Below are 17,432 nucleotides of genomic sequence, written 5' to 3' on the forward strand. Positions count from 1 at the left end.
TAGGAGGTAAGCTCGTGTTTCATTAGTTATGTCGACTTGGTAATTTAAATGGCTACTATGCATATTTTCTATTCTCTATTATGGTTTAAGGTAGAATTAGGAGCTAGGGACTGTCTCCGTTACGCCTTCTTAGTAGGCTGTAAGAGATTCGGTAAGGCTATGATTTGTTGTGTGTGATGACGAGAGAGCAGGCGTACGCTGTAACCTCTGCTCCACGATAAATCACGGCAATCCGCGGATACCATCCAGGAAACACGGCCAGCAGTCGCTCCGGACCGCCACCGAAGGGACAGGTCCGCGCTGAATGGTAAAAACACAGAGCCAGGGGTTAATACGCTCTGCACAGATGGTGAAGGGTGGGTAGCTGCTTGATCAGAACGACTGCTGTGCAATATGACTGCCCTATCACCGGCACTAGCTGGTCAGGTAGGGTCAAGTGTGACTGAAGCTGAGTGTTTTGTGATATCGTCTCGGAGTTTCAGTGTAAATAGTTCAATACACAACCGGAAGAGCTGTTAAACACAAGTGAAGGATTAAGTGACACAAAACATGTCTGATTTTGAAAGCATTTTGTTTAATGGTGACGTGAATATGGGATTTAAAACTGTTTCGATATGCTCCATTGGACTCCTACCCATCACATTGACACCGACGGTAAGACAATAGGACCAGCATCATCTAGATTTAGCTCTAATGCATTGCAGCATGGTTAGTGACTGGTATTCAAATTAAATATTTTTTGAACTAAATGCACTTTTATGGAAACAAGATATCCTGTACAGAAAGCATGAACGGTGCGCAATATGTTCGTTTTTTGTGTTTTGATTAAAGAAAAAGTAAACGGAGTCAGAGCCGTTCTGTGTGAGCCGGCTTAGAGTACTGTATACAACACTATTTGGTCACATGGTGCGCGTTTCGGATACTGTCGCATTGGAAACAGTACTCTAACCGCGCGTCGCTTGTGTCGTTGAGAAGTTATTTAGCGCCGAATTTTGTCATTGACGGGTAAGCTATTATTAAGATGAGGAATTGGGTATTAAAGTTACATGGGCTAATAGAGCAGACTCTCGTTGCTGTCATTGTGTATTTATACCGGCTCATCAACATCAGCTCGAACACAAGCTGTAGGCCTTCAGGCTTTGGTTTTATATTGGGTCTGATTATACACGAGGCATTTATCCCATTGTTTATATCATAGTGTATTAATGGACTAATTTTGAAATAACGGATGTATCGCCATATTCGAAGGCAAATATTACACAGCGTAAATTTTATGTTACACCCTTTGGAATATACCGAAACAATGACTGTGTGACGTTAGTTGTTGTGACGTGCGTCTGTTTACCTTAAGTATGGAGCATACAGAACGTTTCCGGTACAGGACGGTGCCTGGATACTCCAAACACATTGACCGTTTTTTGTCATGCTAGGTTCTATCTACCAGAAAACTGCATTTAAACTCTTTGTATACTAGAACGTGTTGTGTATCGGACAAGTTCAATCTATAGGCATTCGTTTGTAAAGGTAAATACAACCTCTTGTCAACCATGCCTTTATTCCCGACGTCTAAATGGGAATCAATTTCTTCTGAGGATGAGGAGTCGAAACATTTGTCCTGGACACAACGGATTAAAAAAGGACCGACAAAGAAACGGAAAAAGAAAGAAAAATCCAAAAGGGACAAACCACGTGAGGATAATGATGAACAAACAAAACTAAAGAACGAATCAAAGGATCCTTTAAAGACGCAAAGGAATAGATTAGCGTCAATCATTAAATTTAAGGAGAAGGATGTTTTTGAGTCGGAGAAGATGAAGCTGATAGACGGTCGTCCCCGTCCTCAGCTTAGAACTTCTCCACAGAAGGTTTGGGAGAGTAAGACGCCATTTGTCTTTACACACGGAACATTCCCGCCCATAGCGGAAGCTGAAGAGACTAGTCTTGTTGGAGACCAAGTCCGACACGTCCATCGTAAAGGTAAGTCGTCCCGGGGTAAGCTACGGGGTTATTGTCGTTATTGATATAGACCACTGGTTAATGGTATGGTATGGTGATATCGCCTAATGCATGTCAACACAACAACGTCACCGAAACGCACGGTAGTAAGCGGTACATGTAACGAGAGAAACACACGGTAGTAAGCGGTACATGTAACGAGAGAAACACACGGTAGTAAGCGGTATATGTAACGAGAGACACACACAGTAGTAAGCGGTACAGGTAACGAGAGAGACACACGGTAGTAAGCGGTACATGTAACGAGAGAAACACACGGTAGTAAACCGTATATGTAACGAGAGAGACACACAGTAGTAAGAGGTACATGTAACGAGAGAAACACACGGTAGTAAGCGGTATATGTAACGAGAGAAAAACACAGTAGTAAGCGGTACATGTAACGAGAGAAACACATGGTAGTAAGCGGTACATGTAACGAGAGAAACACACGATAGTAAGCCGTATATGTAACGAGAGACACACACGGTAGTAAGCGGTATATGTAACGAGAGAAAAACACAGTAGTAAGAGGTACATGTAACGAGAGAAACACACGATAGTAAGCTGTATATGTAACGAGAGACACACACGGTAGTAAGCGGGACATGTAACGAGAGACACACAAGGTAGTAAACCGTATATGTAACGAGTGAAGCACACGGTAGTAAGTGGTACATGTAACGAGAGAAAGGTATATGTAACGAGAGACACACACAGTAGTAAGCGGTACAGGTAACGAGAGAGACACACGGTAGTAAGCGGTACATGTAACGAGAGACAAGAGACACACACAGTAGTAAGTGGTACATGTAACGAGAGAAACACACGGTAGTAAACCGTATATGTAACGAGAGAGACACACAGTAGTAAGAGGTACATGTAACGAGAGAAACACATGGTAGCAAGCGGTACATGTAACGAGAGAAACACACGATAGTAAGCTGTATATGTAACGAGAGACACACACGGTAGTAAGCGGTATATGTAACGAGAGAAAAACACAGTAGTAAGAGGTACATGTAACGAGAGAAACACATGGTAGCAAGCGGTACATGTAACGAGAGAAACACACGATAGTAAGCCGTATATGTAACGAGAGCCACACACGGTAGTAAGCGGTATATGTAACGAGAGAAAAACACAGTAGTAAGCGGTAAATGTAACGAGAGAAACACATGGTAGTAAGCGGTATATGTAACGAGAGAAACACACAGTAGTAAGTGGTACATGTAACGAGAGACCCACACGGTAGTAAACCGTATATGTAACCAGAGACACACACAGTAGTAAGCGGTACATGTAACGAGAGACACACAAGGTAGTAAACCGTATATGTAACGAGTGAAGCACACGGTAGTAAGTGGTACATGTAACGAGAGAGACACACGGTAGTAAGCGGTACATGTAACGAGTAAAACACACGGTAGTAAGCGGTACATGTAACGAGTAAAACACACGGTAGTAAGCGGTACATGTAACGAGAAAAACACACGGTAGTAAGCGGTACATGTAACGAGTAAAACACACGGTAGTAAGCGGTACATGTAACGAGTAAAACACACGGTAGTAAGCGGTACATGTAACGAGTAAAACACACGGTAGTAAGCGGTACATGTAACGAGTAAAACACACGGTAGTAAGCGGTACATGTAACGAGAAAAACACACGGTAGTAAGCGGTACATGTAACGAGTAAAACACACGGTAGTAAGCGGTACATGTAACGAGAGAAACGCACGGTAGTAAGGGGTACATGTAACGAGAGACACACACGGTCGTAAGCGGAACATGTAACGAGAGACACACACGGTAGTAAGCTGTACAACGAGAGAAACACACGGTAGTAAGCAGTACATGTAACGAGAGACACACACAGTAGTAAGCGGTACATGTAACGAGAGACACACACGGTAGTAAACCGTATATGTAACCAGAGACACACACGGTAGTAAGCGGTACATGTTACGAGAGAAACACACGGTAGTAAGTGGTACATGTAACGAGAGACACACACGGTCGTAAGCGGTACATGTAACGAGAGAAACACACGGTAGTAAGCGGTACATGTAACGAGAGAAACACACGGTAGTAAGCGGTACATGTAACGAGAGACACACACGGTAGTAAGCGGTACATGTAACGAGAGACACACACGGTAGTAAGCGGTACATGTAACGAGAGACACACACGGTAGTAAGCGGTACATGTAACGAGAGACACACACGGTAGTAAGCGGTACATGTAACGAGAGACACACACGGTAGTAAGCGGTACATGTAACGAGAGACACACACGGTAGTAAGCGGTACATGTAACGAGAGACACACACGGTAGTAAGCGGTACATGTAACGAGAGACACACACGGTAGTAAGCGGTACATGTAACGAGAGACACACACGGTAGTAAGCGGTACATGTAACGAGAGACACACACGGTAGTAAGCGGTACATGTAACGAGAGACACACACGGTAGTAAGCGGTACATGTAACGAGAGACACACACGGTAGTAAGCGGTACATGTAACGAGAGAAACACACGGTAGTAAGCGGTACATGTAACGAGAGAAACACACGGTAGTAAGTGGTACATGTAACGAGAGACACACACGGTAGTAAGCGGTACATGTAACGAGAGACACACAAGGTAGTAAATCGTATATGTAACGAGAGAAGCACACGGTAGTAAGTGGTACATGTAACGAGAGAAACACACGGTAGTAAGTGGTACATGTAACGAGAGAAACACACGGTAGTAAGTGGTACATGTAACGAGAGAAACACACGGTAGTAAGTGGTACATGTAACGAGAGACACACACGGTAGTAAACAGTATATGTAACCAGAGACACACACGGTAGTAAGCGGTACATGTTACGAGAGAAACACACGGTAGTAAGCGGTACATGTAACGAGAGAAACACACGGTAGTAAGTGGTACATGTAACGAGAGATACACACGGTAGTAAGTGGTACATGTAACGAGAGATACACACGGTAGTAAGTGGTACATGTAACGAGAGATACACACGGTAGTAAGTGGTACATGTAACGAGAGACACACCCGGTAGTAAGCGGTACATGTTACGAGAGAAACACACGGTAGTAAGCGGTACATGTAGCGAGAGACACACACGGTAGTAAGTGGTACATGTAACGAGAGACACACATGGTAGTAAGCCGTACATGAAACGAGAGACACACACGGTAGTAAGCAGTACAACGAGAGAAACACACGGTAGTAAGCGGTACATGTAGCGAGAGACACACACGGTAGTAAGTGGTACATGTAACGAGAGACACACACGGTAGTAAACCGTATATGTAACGAGAGAAAGACACGGTAGTAAGTGGTACATGTAACGAGAGAAACACACGGTAGTAAGTGGTACATGTAACGAGAGACACGCACGGTAGTAAACCGTATATGTAACGAGAGACACACACGGTAGTAAGCGGTACATGTAACACACACACGGTAGTAAGCGGTACAACGAGAGAAACACACGCTAGTAAGTGGTACATGTAACGAGAGAAACACACAGTAGTAAGTGGTACATGTAACGAGAGACACACACAGTAGTAAGTGGTACATGTAACGAGAGAAACACACGGTCGTAAGCGGTACATGTAACGAGAGAAACACACAGTAGTAAGTGGTACATGTAACGAGAGAAACACACGGTAGTAAGCGGTACATGTAACGAGAGACACACACAGTAGTAAGCAGTACATGTAACGAGAGAAACACACGGTAGTAAGCGGTACAACGAGAGAAACACACGGTAGTAAGCGGTATATGTAACGAGAGAAACACACGGTAGTAAGTGGTACATGTAACGAGAGACACACACGGTAGTTAACCGTATATGTAACCAGAGACACACACGGTAGTAAGCGGTACATGTAACGAGAGAAACACACAGTCGTAAGCGGTACATGTAAAGAGAGACACACACAGTAGTAAGCGGTACATGTAACGAGAGACACACACAGTAGTAAGCGGTACATGTAACGAGAGAAACACACGGTAGTAAGTGGTACATGTAACGAGAGACACACACGGTAGTTATCCGTATATGTAACCAGAGACACACACGGTAGTAAGCGGTACATCTAACGAGAGAAACACACAGTAGTAAGTGGTACATGTAACGAGAGACACACACGTTAGTTAACCGTATATGTAACCAGAGACACACACGGTTGTAAGCGGTACATGTAACGAGAGAAACACACAGTAGTGAGCGGTACATGTAAAGAGAGACACACACAGTAGTAAGCGGTACATGTAACGAGAGACACACACAGTAGTAAGTGGTACATGTAACGAGAGAAACACACGGTAGTAAGGGGTACATGTAACGAGAGACACACACGGTAGTAAGCGGGACATGTAACGAGAGACACACACGGTAGTAAGCGGTATATGTAACGAGAGACACACACGGTAGTAAGCGGTACATGTAACGAGAGACACACACGGTAGTAAGTGGTACAACGAGAGAAACACACGGTAGTAAGCGGTATATGTAACGAGAGACACACACGGTAGTAAGCGGTACATGTAACGAGAGACACCAGGCAGTTTCAATTTTGTACAAGGGTAAAAAGGACCCGATTTATATCTGTAGTGTTGGTGAAGAATATCTATATTGTTTTATTCAATGTTCCCTAAGCAGAAGACAGCTTTTTATCAGCAGGACCCTAACCTCATTGTCACAGGGCCACGATAATTACTTACAATATGCTAGGTTGGAACTCTCCTGATATGTAGGGAGTATATCAGGTCCCTGTGGTAATCGCCTGGTGCTATATATAGCCAGGACACAGCTGGTACATTACTCCGAACCTGTCAATGAAAAACCATCAACCTGTAACCACCTGTTTGATAATTATTCCAAATACAGGCTGTTTGTCACTTTAGGAGATAGAGTTCGCTGAGTAAAAATATATTTCACCTCTCCGTCTAGGCGGTTGTTATACACAGTGCAGACTGAATGGGTATGATGTTAAACAATCTTGCACGGGCGGTCGTTAGGGACGAGTTTGAGTTGAATTATGATATGTTTTACTTCAATTAGTGAATGCATGTATACTGTTTAACTTCGTTTATGGGATATCGTAAGGAAAAGATTGAGAGATTATATGATGTCATTTAACTGTCTTTTACCAGTGCAGTCGTTAACCCTGTAGATGCAGTTTCATTTTATATCCCACGGCAGTATCATACATGTAAATCTCATAAACCGATTAGAATATCATTTCATAGTCATTCAAAGTAAACCACGGACTTAGATAGTTTTATTCCGTGGTGAAACCCTGCCAACAACAAAATCTGATTAGCGTCAGTCAATTAAATATAGGTAACCTAATTTCTGAGGATACGAAATTAATACCAAGTCAGCATGGTAATGCGGATTGACATCATACACACCAGACCTGTAATGGTTTAGGAACAGTATCTAACATGGTTACGTGGACATGGCACCGTGAGGAGAGATAAACTGGAACCGTAGACCTCTGTCATCGTAAGGGGAGATAACATGGTACTAGACCTCTGTCATCGAAAGGGGAGATAACATGGTACTAGACCTTTGTCATCGTAAGGGGAGATAACATGGTACCGTAGACCTCTGTCATCGTAAGGGGAGATAACATGATACCGTAGACCTCTGTCATCGTAAGGGGAGATAACATGGTACCAGACCAACATGGTACCGTAGACCTCTGTCATCGTAAGGGGAGATAACATGATACCGTAGACCTCTGTCATCGTAAGGGGAGATAACATGGTACCAGACCTTTGTCATCGTAATGGGTGGTCCTCTGTCGTCGTAAGGGGAGATAACAAGGTACCGTAGACCTCTGTCATCGTAAGGGGAGATAACATGATACCGTAGACCTCTGTCATCGTAAGGGGAGATAACATGGTACTAGGCCTCTGTCATCGTAAGGGGAGATAACATGGTACCGTGGACCTATGTCTTCTTAAGGGGAGATAACATGGTACCGTGGACCTCTGTCGTCGTAAGGGGAGATAACAAGGTACCGTAGACCTCTGTCATCGTAAGGGGAGATAACATGGTACCAGACCTTTGTCATCGTAAGGGGAGATTCCATGGTACCGTGGACCTCTGTCATCGTAAGGAGAGATAACATGGTACCGTGGATCTCTGTCATCGTAAGGGGAAATAACATGGTACTAGACCTTTGTCATCGTAAGGGGAAATAACATGGTACCGTGGATCTCTGTCATCGTAAGGGGAAATAACATGGTACTAGACCTCTGTCATCGAAAGGGGAGATAACATGGTACCGTGGACCTATGTCTTCTTAAGGGGAGATAACATGGTACCGTGGCCCTCTGTCGTCGTAAGGGGAGATAACAAGATACCGTAGACCTCTGTCATCGTAAGGGGAGATAACATGGTACCGTGGACCTCGGTCGTCGTAAGGGGAGATAACAAGGTACCGTAGACCTCTGTCATCGTAAGGGGAGATAACATGGTACTAGACCTTTGTCATCGTAAGGGGAGATAACATGGTACCAGACCTTTGTCATCGTAAGGGGAGATACCATGGTACCGTGGACCTCTGTCATCGTAAGGAGAGATAACATGGTACCGTGGATCTCTGTTATCGTAAGGGGAGTTAACAAGGTACCGCGGAACTCTGTCGTCGTAGGGGGAGATTACCTGGTACCGTGGACCTTTGCCATCGTAAGGGAGATGACAAGGTACCTCTGTCTTCATAAGAGGAGATAACATGGTACCAGACCTTTGTCATCGTAAGGGGAGATAACATGGTACCGTAGACCGCTGTCATCGTAAGGGGAGATACCATGGCACCGTAGACCTCTGTCATCGTAAGGGGAGATTACATGGTACCAGACCTTTGTCATCGTAAGGGGAGATACCAAGGTACCGTAGACCTCTGTCATCGTCAGGGGAGATAACATTGTACTAGACCTCTGTCATCGTAAGGGGAGATAACATGGTACCGTGGACCTATGTCTTCTTAAGGGGAGATAACATAGTACCGTGGACCTCTGTCATCGAAAGGGGAGATAACATGGTACCGTAGACCTATGTCTTCTTAAGGGGAGATAACATAGTACCGTGGACCGCTGTCATCGTAAGGAGAGATAACATGGTACCGTGGATCTCTGTCATCGTAAGGGGCGATAACATGGTACCGTGGATCTCTGTCATCGTAAGGGGAGTTAACAAGGTTCCGTAAAACCCTGTCGTCGTAGGGGGAGATAACCTGGTACCGTGGACCTTTGCCATCGTAAGGGAGATGACAAGGTACCTTTGTCTTCATAAAAGGAGATAACATGGTACCAGACCTTTGTCATCGTAAGGGGAGATAACATGGTACTAGACCTCTGTCATCGTAAGGGGAGATAACATGGTACCGTGGATCTCTGTCATCGTAAGGGGAGTTAACAAGGTACCGTAGAACTCTGTCGTCGTAGGGGGAGATAACCTGGTACCGTGGACCTTTGCCATCGTAAGGGAGATGACAAGGTACCTTTGTCTTCATAAAAGGAGATAACATGGTACCAGACCTTTGTCATCGTAAGGGGAGATAACAAGGTACCGTAGACCTCTGTCATCGTCAGGAGAGATAACATGGTACTCAGACCTCTGTCATCGTAAGGGTAGATAACATGGTACTAGACCTCTGTCATCGTAAGGGGAGATAACATGGTACCAGACCTTTGTCATCGTAAGGGGAGATAACATGGTACTAGACCTCTGTCATCGTAAGGGGAGATAACATGGTACTAGACCTCTGTCATCGAAAGGGGAGATAACAAGGTACCGTAGACCTCTGTCATCGTAAGGGGAATACACATGGTACCGTAGACTGCTGTCATCGTAAGGGGAGATAACATGGTACCATACCTCTGCCATCGTAAGGGGAGATAACCTGGTACCGTGGACCTCTGTCGTCGTAAGGGAGATAACAAGGTACCCGATTCCTCAATACGTGACAGATTTTATGAGATAACTTCTATGAAAAGATTATTCCATACTGTTTCTGTGCAATTAATATTTGACTATTTACACTCTATTAATCTTTACAATATATTATGACAGATTGGCAGCCAATCTTTTCGATACAGATGTATTTTTTTAAATTCTTTGTATGATAGAGACACTGACAGAGTTTCTAGACTTTATATTATAGATACACCGACAGAGTTTCTAGACTTTTGATTATAGATACAACTACATAGTTTCTAGAATTCGTATTATAGATACACCGAGAGAGTTTCTAGACTTTGTATTATAGATACACCGAGAGAGTTTCTAGACTTTTGATTACAGATACAACTACATAGTTTCTAGACTTTGTATCATAGATACACCGACAGAGTTTCTATACTTTGTTTTATAGATTCACTGACAGAGTTTATAGACTTTGTATTATACACTGTAAATTCACCGACATAGTTTCTAGACTTTATATTTTACACTGTAAATTCACCGACATAGTTTCTAGACTTTGTATTAAACACTGTAAATTCACCGAAATAGTTTCTAGACTTTGTATTATAGATACACCGACAGAGTTTCTAGACTTTTTATTATAGATACACCGACAGAGTTTCTAGACTTTGTATTAAACACTGTAAATTCACCGAAATAGTTTCTAGACTTTGTATTATAGATACACCAACAGAGTTTCTAGACTTTGTATTATAGATACACCGACAGAGTTTCTAGACTTTGTATTAAACACTGTAAATTCACCGACAGAGTTTCTAGACTCTGTTTTATACTCTGTAGATTCACCGACAGAGTTTCTAGACTTTATATTATAGATGCACCGACAGAGTTTCTAGACTTTGTATTATAGATACACCGACAGAGTTTCTAGACTTTGTATTATAGAGACACTGACAGAGTTTCTGGACTTTGTATTATAGATACACCGACAGTGTTTCTAGACTTTGTTTTATAGATACACTGACAGAGTTTCTAGACTTTGTATGATAGAGACACTGACAGAGTTTCTAGACTTTGTATTATAGATACACCGACAGAGTTTCTAGACTTTGTTTTATTCACCAACAGAGTTTCTAGACTTTGTATTGTAGATACACTGACAGAGTTTCTAGACTTCGTATTATAGATACACCGACATAGTTTCTAGACTTTGTATTATAGATACACCGACATAGTTTCTAGACTTTGTATTATAGATACACCGAGAGAGTTTCTAGACTTTGTTTTATTTACCAACAGAGTTTCTAGACTTTGTATTATAGATACACCGACATAGTTTCTAGACTTTGTATCATAGATACACCGACATAGTTTCTAGACTTTGTATTATAGATACACCGACAGAGTTTCTAGACTTTGTATTATAGATACACCGAGAGAGTTTCTAGACTTTGTTTTATTTACCAACAGAGTTTCTAGACTTTGTATTATAGATACACCGACAGAGTTTCTAGACTTTGTATTATAGATACACCAACAGAGTTTCTAGACTTTGTAATATAGATACACCGACAGAGTTTCTAGACTTTGTAATATGGATACACCAACAGAGTTTCTAGACTTTGTATTATAGATACACCGACAGAGTTTCTAGCCATGTAACGCTAGCTGGTGCTGTATGAGCTTAGTAACTCAGGCTGATAAGGCAGCGTTTGTCTTGTCCTAGAATTAAATCAAGGAAATCCAAGACATGTAATTGTACCAACTATCGATTTTAAAACAAGATTTTATCAGATTGGAACGTAATGAATTCGGATTGAATTAGGGAATGCTACATTTGATTTTGGAATAGGTATTTCGTGCACCAGCTGACGTACATACCAATGATACAATCATTCATTGCTTTATTGCCGCTTGTTAATGAGATTGTATTTGATACTGTGATTTGTTTTCAAATTAAAAACTTCATGCATGTGAGAGCGGCGTGTAATTAACACAAAGTATGCAGTTGTATTGACTGTAAAGTCAAGGTTACGCCTAAATTGCAATCCATGTACACCAATGACAATATAGATTTTAAATTACGTGCGAGAGACGAACGATGTACATTGAATACAAACTAGCTTTGTAGTTGACAGATAGGCAAACCCAATGTTACAATATTCCACGCGATATCATTAAACATATATTGATATTTCTCTCCGTTCTATTTTCCATTGGTTTTTTTACCTATGACTCAAATGGCGATACTTTTGATACCGTTGATTAGATTTAGAGTTGATTAATTTTAAACACGGGGTTGAAGATTTGTAGTTTGAGTTGGGAGTATTTTTTTTGCAAATTCCTTAGCGGCGCTTCGCTCCGCTGGGTTTGATTGTCAGCTTCTGGTGCTTCCCCTACCTGAAAGCCTTCTAGGAAATTGAGGCCACATAAAATCTAAAAATTCTAAGATAAACCCCTACGTTACCAACATCTATAACATTTTACCAGTGAAACATCAGGAATGCATCCACTTGATACATGTATAAACATTTTCTTCTACGAAATGTTTCATCTTCACAAGTGAAGATATCACATTTTGTTTTGTCTAAACAGAATGTTACTTTCTGTTCACTACATAGAAGTTCCGATTAAGCGACGGCAGATAAAAGAGTTTGTTTAAATGCGCTTCTGCAACATAAATTATGTTATTTGCATACATACAGAATTATTTTATTTTCTGTGTGGAAATCTTACCAGATATTAGCATCAAGTCGCAAAAAAGCGTTGAGGGACCCATTGACAAAGGCGCTCTGCTTTGTTGTCAAGCGTAAGCGTGACGTCATTAGAACGTGATGTCAAATATAACGCTACAATTCCCGCACTTTTCTGTTTCTTTTTAGAAATGTAATGAATAGAAAAAAGTTTTCCCGCTAAATATCATTTACATGATTGGTATTAATATACATGTACATCGTAGTATTCCTCGTTAGATCTACACAATATATCTAGTACATGTAGAGGAGAATAGGCTAACAGGACAAATATTAACAAATGTGCATCAATATGCAATACAACAAAACATCAAAACTAACGTTGACATTTAAACGTGTACATTTTCGTGCTTTGGGATAATTATTAAGTGGCAATAGTGCAACATGTGAGGATATTGAGGATGAACAAAATATTTTGAACGATAAAATTTATGTCAAAATAATGACAAAATAATGGAGGAATTAATTAAAGTAACCAGGATCCGGTCGCTCGGTTGGCATCTGGTAGGTAGTGACTTTTATCAAAAGATTTCGTGTCCAGCAATTTTGCTGCATTTTCTTATTAAATACCAGAATGCAAACCTTTGACCGGGTAGAACAGTACATTGTTAATGGAGTAGTAGCTGAGACGTATTTGCAGACAAAAATAAGGAAGACGATTCAGAAAAAAAGACAATTTTAAACTTTAATAGCTAGCATGTATCGGAAATCTTACCAGCTACGACTGAGAGGAGGTAAACAATACATAGGAATGACAAGCTGGTAAAAAATATGGTGTTTTATGTAATCAGTCGATAAGAATTGTTGACGGTTTCCCTTTAGTACAGGAGTCGACATACCATCAAACAGCGTTACGATTCATGCAAACGCTTTCTTTCTCTTTGTTCTATTTAAACTACTTCTTTAATGATAAAAAATAATGTATAAATCATACATGAGAACTTTGATCGACAGTATAGATTATTCGTCGAAAAAGATGAGGCCAAACGAACGCGCTCAGTATAGATTATTCGTTGAAAAAGATGAGGCATGACGAACGCCTCCAGGATAGATCATTCGTCGAGAAAGATGAGTCCTGACAAATGCGCCCAGTATTGATCATTCGTCAAAAAAATTTGAGGCCTGACGACCGCGCCCGGGATAGATCATTCGTCGAGAAAGATGAGGCCTGACGAACGCGCTCAGTATAGATTATTCGTTGAAAAAGATGAGGCATGACGAACGCCTCCAGGATAGATCATTCGTCAAGAAAGATGAGTCCTGACAAATGCGCCAAGTATAGATCATTCGTCGAAAAAAATTGAGGCCTGACGAACGCGCCCGGGATAGATCATTCGTCGAAAAAGATGAGGCCTGACGAACACGCCCGGGATAGATCATTCGTCGAAAAAATATGAGGCATGACGTCGCCTCCAGGATAGATTATTTTTCGAGAAAGATGAGTCCTGACGAATTCGCCCAGTAAAGATCATTCGTCTAAAAAAGATGAGGCCCAACGAACGCGTCCAGGATAGATCACATTCGTCGAGAAAGATGAGTCCTGACGAATGCACCCAGTATAGAGCATTCGACAAAAAAAAAAAAAAAATGAGGCCTGACGAACGCGCCCATGATAGATCATTCGTCAAAAAAAATGGAGGCCTGACGAACGCGCCCGGGATAGATCATTCGTCGAAAAAGATGAGGCCTGACGAACGCGCCCAGTATATAGATCATCAGTAAGGGATTGAGATAAGGCTTGACGTACACGCCCAATATAGATAATTCGTAAGGGAGTATGAGGCCCTACATACGAACTCGCCGGTATAGTTCATGCCTAAAAGACCTGACGAACTCGCCCAGTATACAAATGTGGATTATGATGGGGCCCGACGAACTCGCCCTGTAGTATAAGGTCATTTGTAAGGGAGAATAATTAGGCCAGACGAATGCGCCCATTATATATCGTTCGTAAAGGAGTATGATGAAGTCTGACACATGGTGTCAGGGAGGTGAGCAAAGTCCTCTTCTGTTTTCTTATCTTCAAGTTCGAATAATTCCTAGTGATTAGTGGAAATGTTACTCAATTATTTCTGCCATTTTGTCACCGAAGGAAATACAAGCTTAATATGAAAACAATCCATTCCAAAACAGCAGAATGTTAGCAGCTGCCTGCAAAGTCGCCTGCCTTTCCACTGTAAAAGCCTATTGTCTTGTTTCATTCATAATGCTACGGTATCTCCTGCCCCGATACCCTACGGTAGTACATGCTATTGGTTCAGGCTGGTCCCATATCTCTATAACTACACCCAAACCCAACGCGTCCCATCAATCTACTACGATATACACACGAGACAGACTCTAAATCAATGATGAGCACTGTATTGATGTAGTTTAAAGCATTTCCCCCTGTAATACGTTCACACAAAGTAAGATTTAGCCACGGATTGCGGTAATGTGCCTCTTTACACAACCAATACCAATGTCGGGCAAACAAATGCTCGCAATAAGCGTATTAACTAGTGCTGCGTGAGTTCTTGCTATTTTTTAATAACAAAACGTGACTCTATTTCGTATGTTCCGGAAGTTTTTATGTTTCTTAATACCAAACCCTGATTCTATTTTCAGCCTTTTAAAGTTCTATATGTTTCTTGGTACACTGCATCAAGCGACACCAAAGTGACGCCATTCATTTACACACATGTTGTCTCGATATTGAAATCCAAAAACAAATGCTTACTTTGAAATATCGACAGGCCATTACATTTCTAACAAACTCCAAAATGTTAACAAGTAATGAAATTGATGTTGGGAAATGTCAAATGAATTTAGCTTGAAGCGGAAACATAAAAACAAAAAGAGATATATTTGGTAACAGGGAAGACATGTGAAGGCGTGAACGACCAATCGTACTGCCATTTCACGTGCGTTACGTGTGATTAGCGCGTAATATCCCACCAAGTTTATAACCTAACACAGACCCAGAGAAAGGATTCCCGTTTCTCGTTCCCGTTTACTTATTGCTTGGTGGTATTGTAGTGTTTGGGTAACGACTGTATTATGCAGGATGAGCTATTGATCTATGACTTGGTGCATGTGGTATATGGGTCGGACCTGGTCGCCCGGGATAGGTCGTCTTACATGGACTTGACGAAGTCATGTCAGGCTTTCTCTGTCGATCGTATCCGGTTACCTGGTAGTGTAGCAGTAGGCATGCGCAAACCGCTAAAGCCGGATGTGACAAAATGGCACTTCATCGGGATGGAACGATCGATACATTTCCGATGAGCCTGTTTATAGACAACACATTTCCCATTACAGTTTTATGTAGCGACTAATAACTAAATCTAAACAATCGCGACAGACAGATGTCCCTGGTCGTTTAAGGTTTGATTGATTTGGTATTAACTGATAATGATTGGTATTTACTGGTCACTATTTATGTTTACTGTTCATCATTCATGTTTATTGTTCACTATTGTTCTTTACTGTTCACTATTGGTCTTAACTGTTCATCATTGGTGTTTACTGTTCATCATTGATGTTTACTGTTCATTCTCGGTGTTTATTGTTCATAATTGGTCTGAACTGTTCATCATTGGTGTTTACTGTTCACTATTGGTGTTTGTCACAGATTAACTAATCATTAGTGTTGATTGAAATGTCAGTCATACTATTATTATTTAAGTGATTAAAATTTCATGTAATTGTTGATGATTTTATTTCCGGTGATCCCAGGATGACCCGCCTACTGTTTAACAGTGTTTGTATCCATTGTCCGTAGAATACGCTCCATGGATTTACTTTCCAATATTTGAAAGTGCGCTGTGACTGGTATCTTGAAATGCTTATGTCTTTCACTGCATTGTAGATTTGGGTACACTTTTGTCTTACAGCGTGCTTTGCTAATACGTGGATTTATTGAAATTAATCTGGTCACAGACAGCAGAATTTCAGCAGATGCCTGCAAAGTCCTGTTTTTTTCCATTGTAAAAGGCTATTGTCTTATTTCAGTTACAATATCTCCTACCCCGATACCCTACGGTAGTACATGCTATTGGTTCAGGCTGGTCCCATATCTCTATAACTACACCCAAACCCAACACGTCCCATTAATCTACTACGATATACACACGAGACAGACTCTAAATCAATTATAGCATTTTCCTCTCTAATAGGTTGCGGTAGCATGCCTCTTTGCGCAACCAAAAGCCGGGCAAACAAATGCTTGCAATAACCATACACATTTGTCTTACAGTGCCCTTTGACAATAGATGGGTTGATAGTTGGGCACACATTTGTCTTACAGTGCCCTTTGACAATAGATGGGTTGATAGTTGGGCACACATTTGTCTTACAGTGCCCTTTGACAATAGATGGGTTGATAGTTGGGCACACATTTGTCTTACAGTGCCCTTTGACAATAGATGGGTTGATAGTTGGGCACACATTTGTCTTACAGTGCCCTTTGACAATAGATGGGTTGATAGTTGGGCACACATTTGTCTTACAGTGCCCTTTGACAATAGATGGGTTGATAGTTGGGCACACATTTGTCTTACAGTATGCTTTTTCTGATAGCCTGTACACTTGTGTCTTAAAGTGCGCTGTTCCTAATAGTTGGGTACACTTTGTCTTACAGAGCCGGTTACACTCAGTGTGTCTCACAGTGCGCTTTTGCTGACAGTTGTGTACACTTTTGCCTAACAGTGCGCTTTTGCTGACAGTTGTGGACACTTTTGCC

The 17,432-nt window shown here is 41.6% G+C and overlaps 1 protein-coding gene across 1 annotated transcript in view; it reads left to right on the top strand.

The window, feature by feature from the left end:
* Positions 1-1,547: 1,547 nt before the first annotated feature.
* Positions 1,548-17,432, top strand: part of LOC110456175 — a 75,380-nt gene continuing 59,495 nt past the window's right edge. The window contains exon 1 of the mRNA XM_021506746.1: positions 1,548-1,977. Coding sequence (XP_021362421.1) covers positions 1,548-1,977 — 430 coding nt within the window. The remainder of the gene's footprint in view (positions 1,978-17,432) is intronic.

This window comes from Mizuhopecten yessoensis, unplaced genomic scaffold (assembly GCF_002113885.1).
Source record: "Mizuhopecten yessoensis strain PY_sf001 unplaced genomic scaffold, ASM211388v2 scaffold8541, whole genome shotgun sequence".
NCBI classification, from domain to species: domain Eukaryota; kingdom Metazoa; phylum Mollusca; class Bivalvia; order Pectinida; family Pectinidae; genus Mizuhopecten; species Mizuhopecten yessoensis.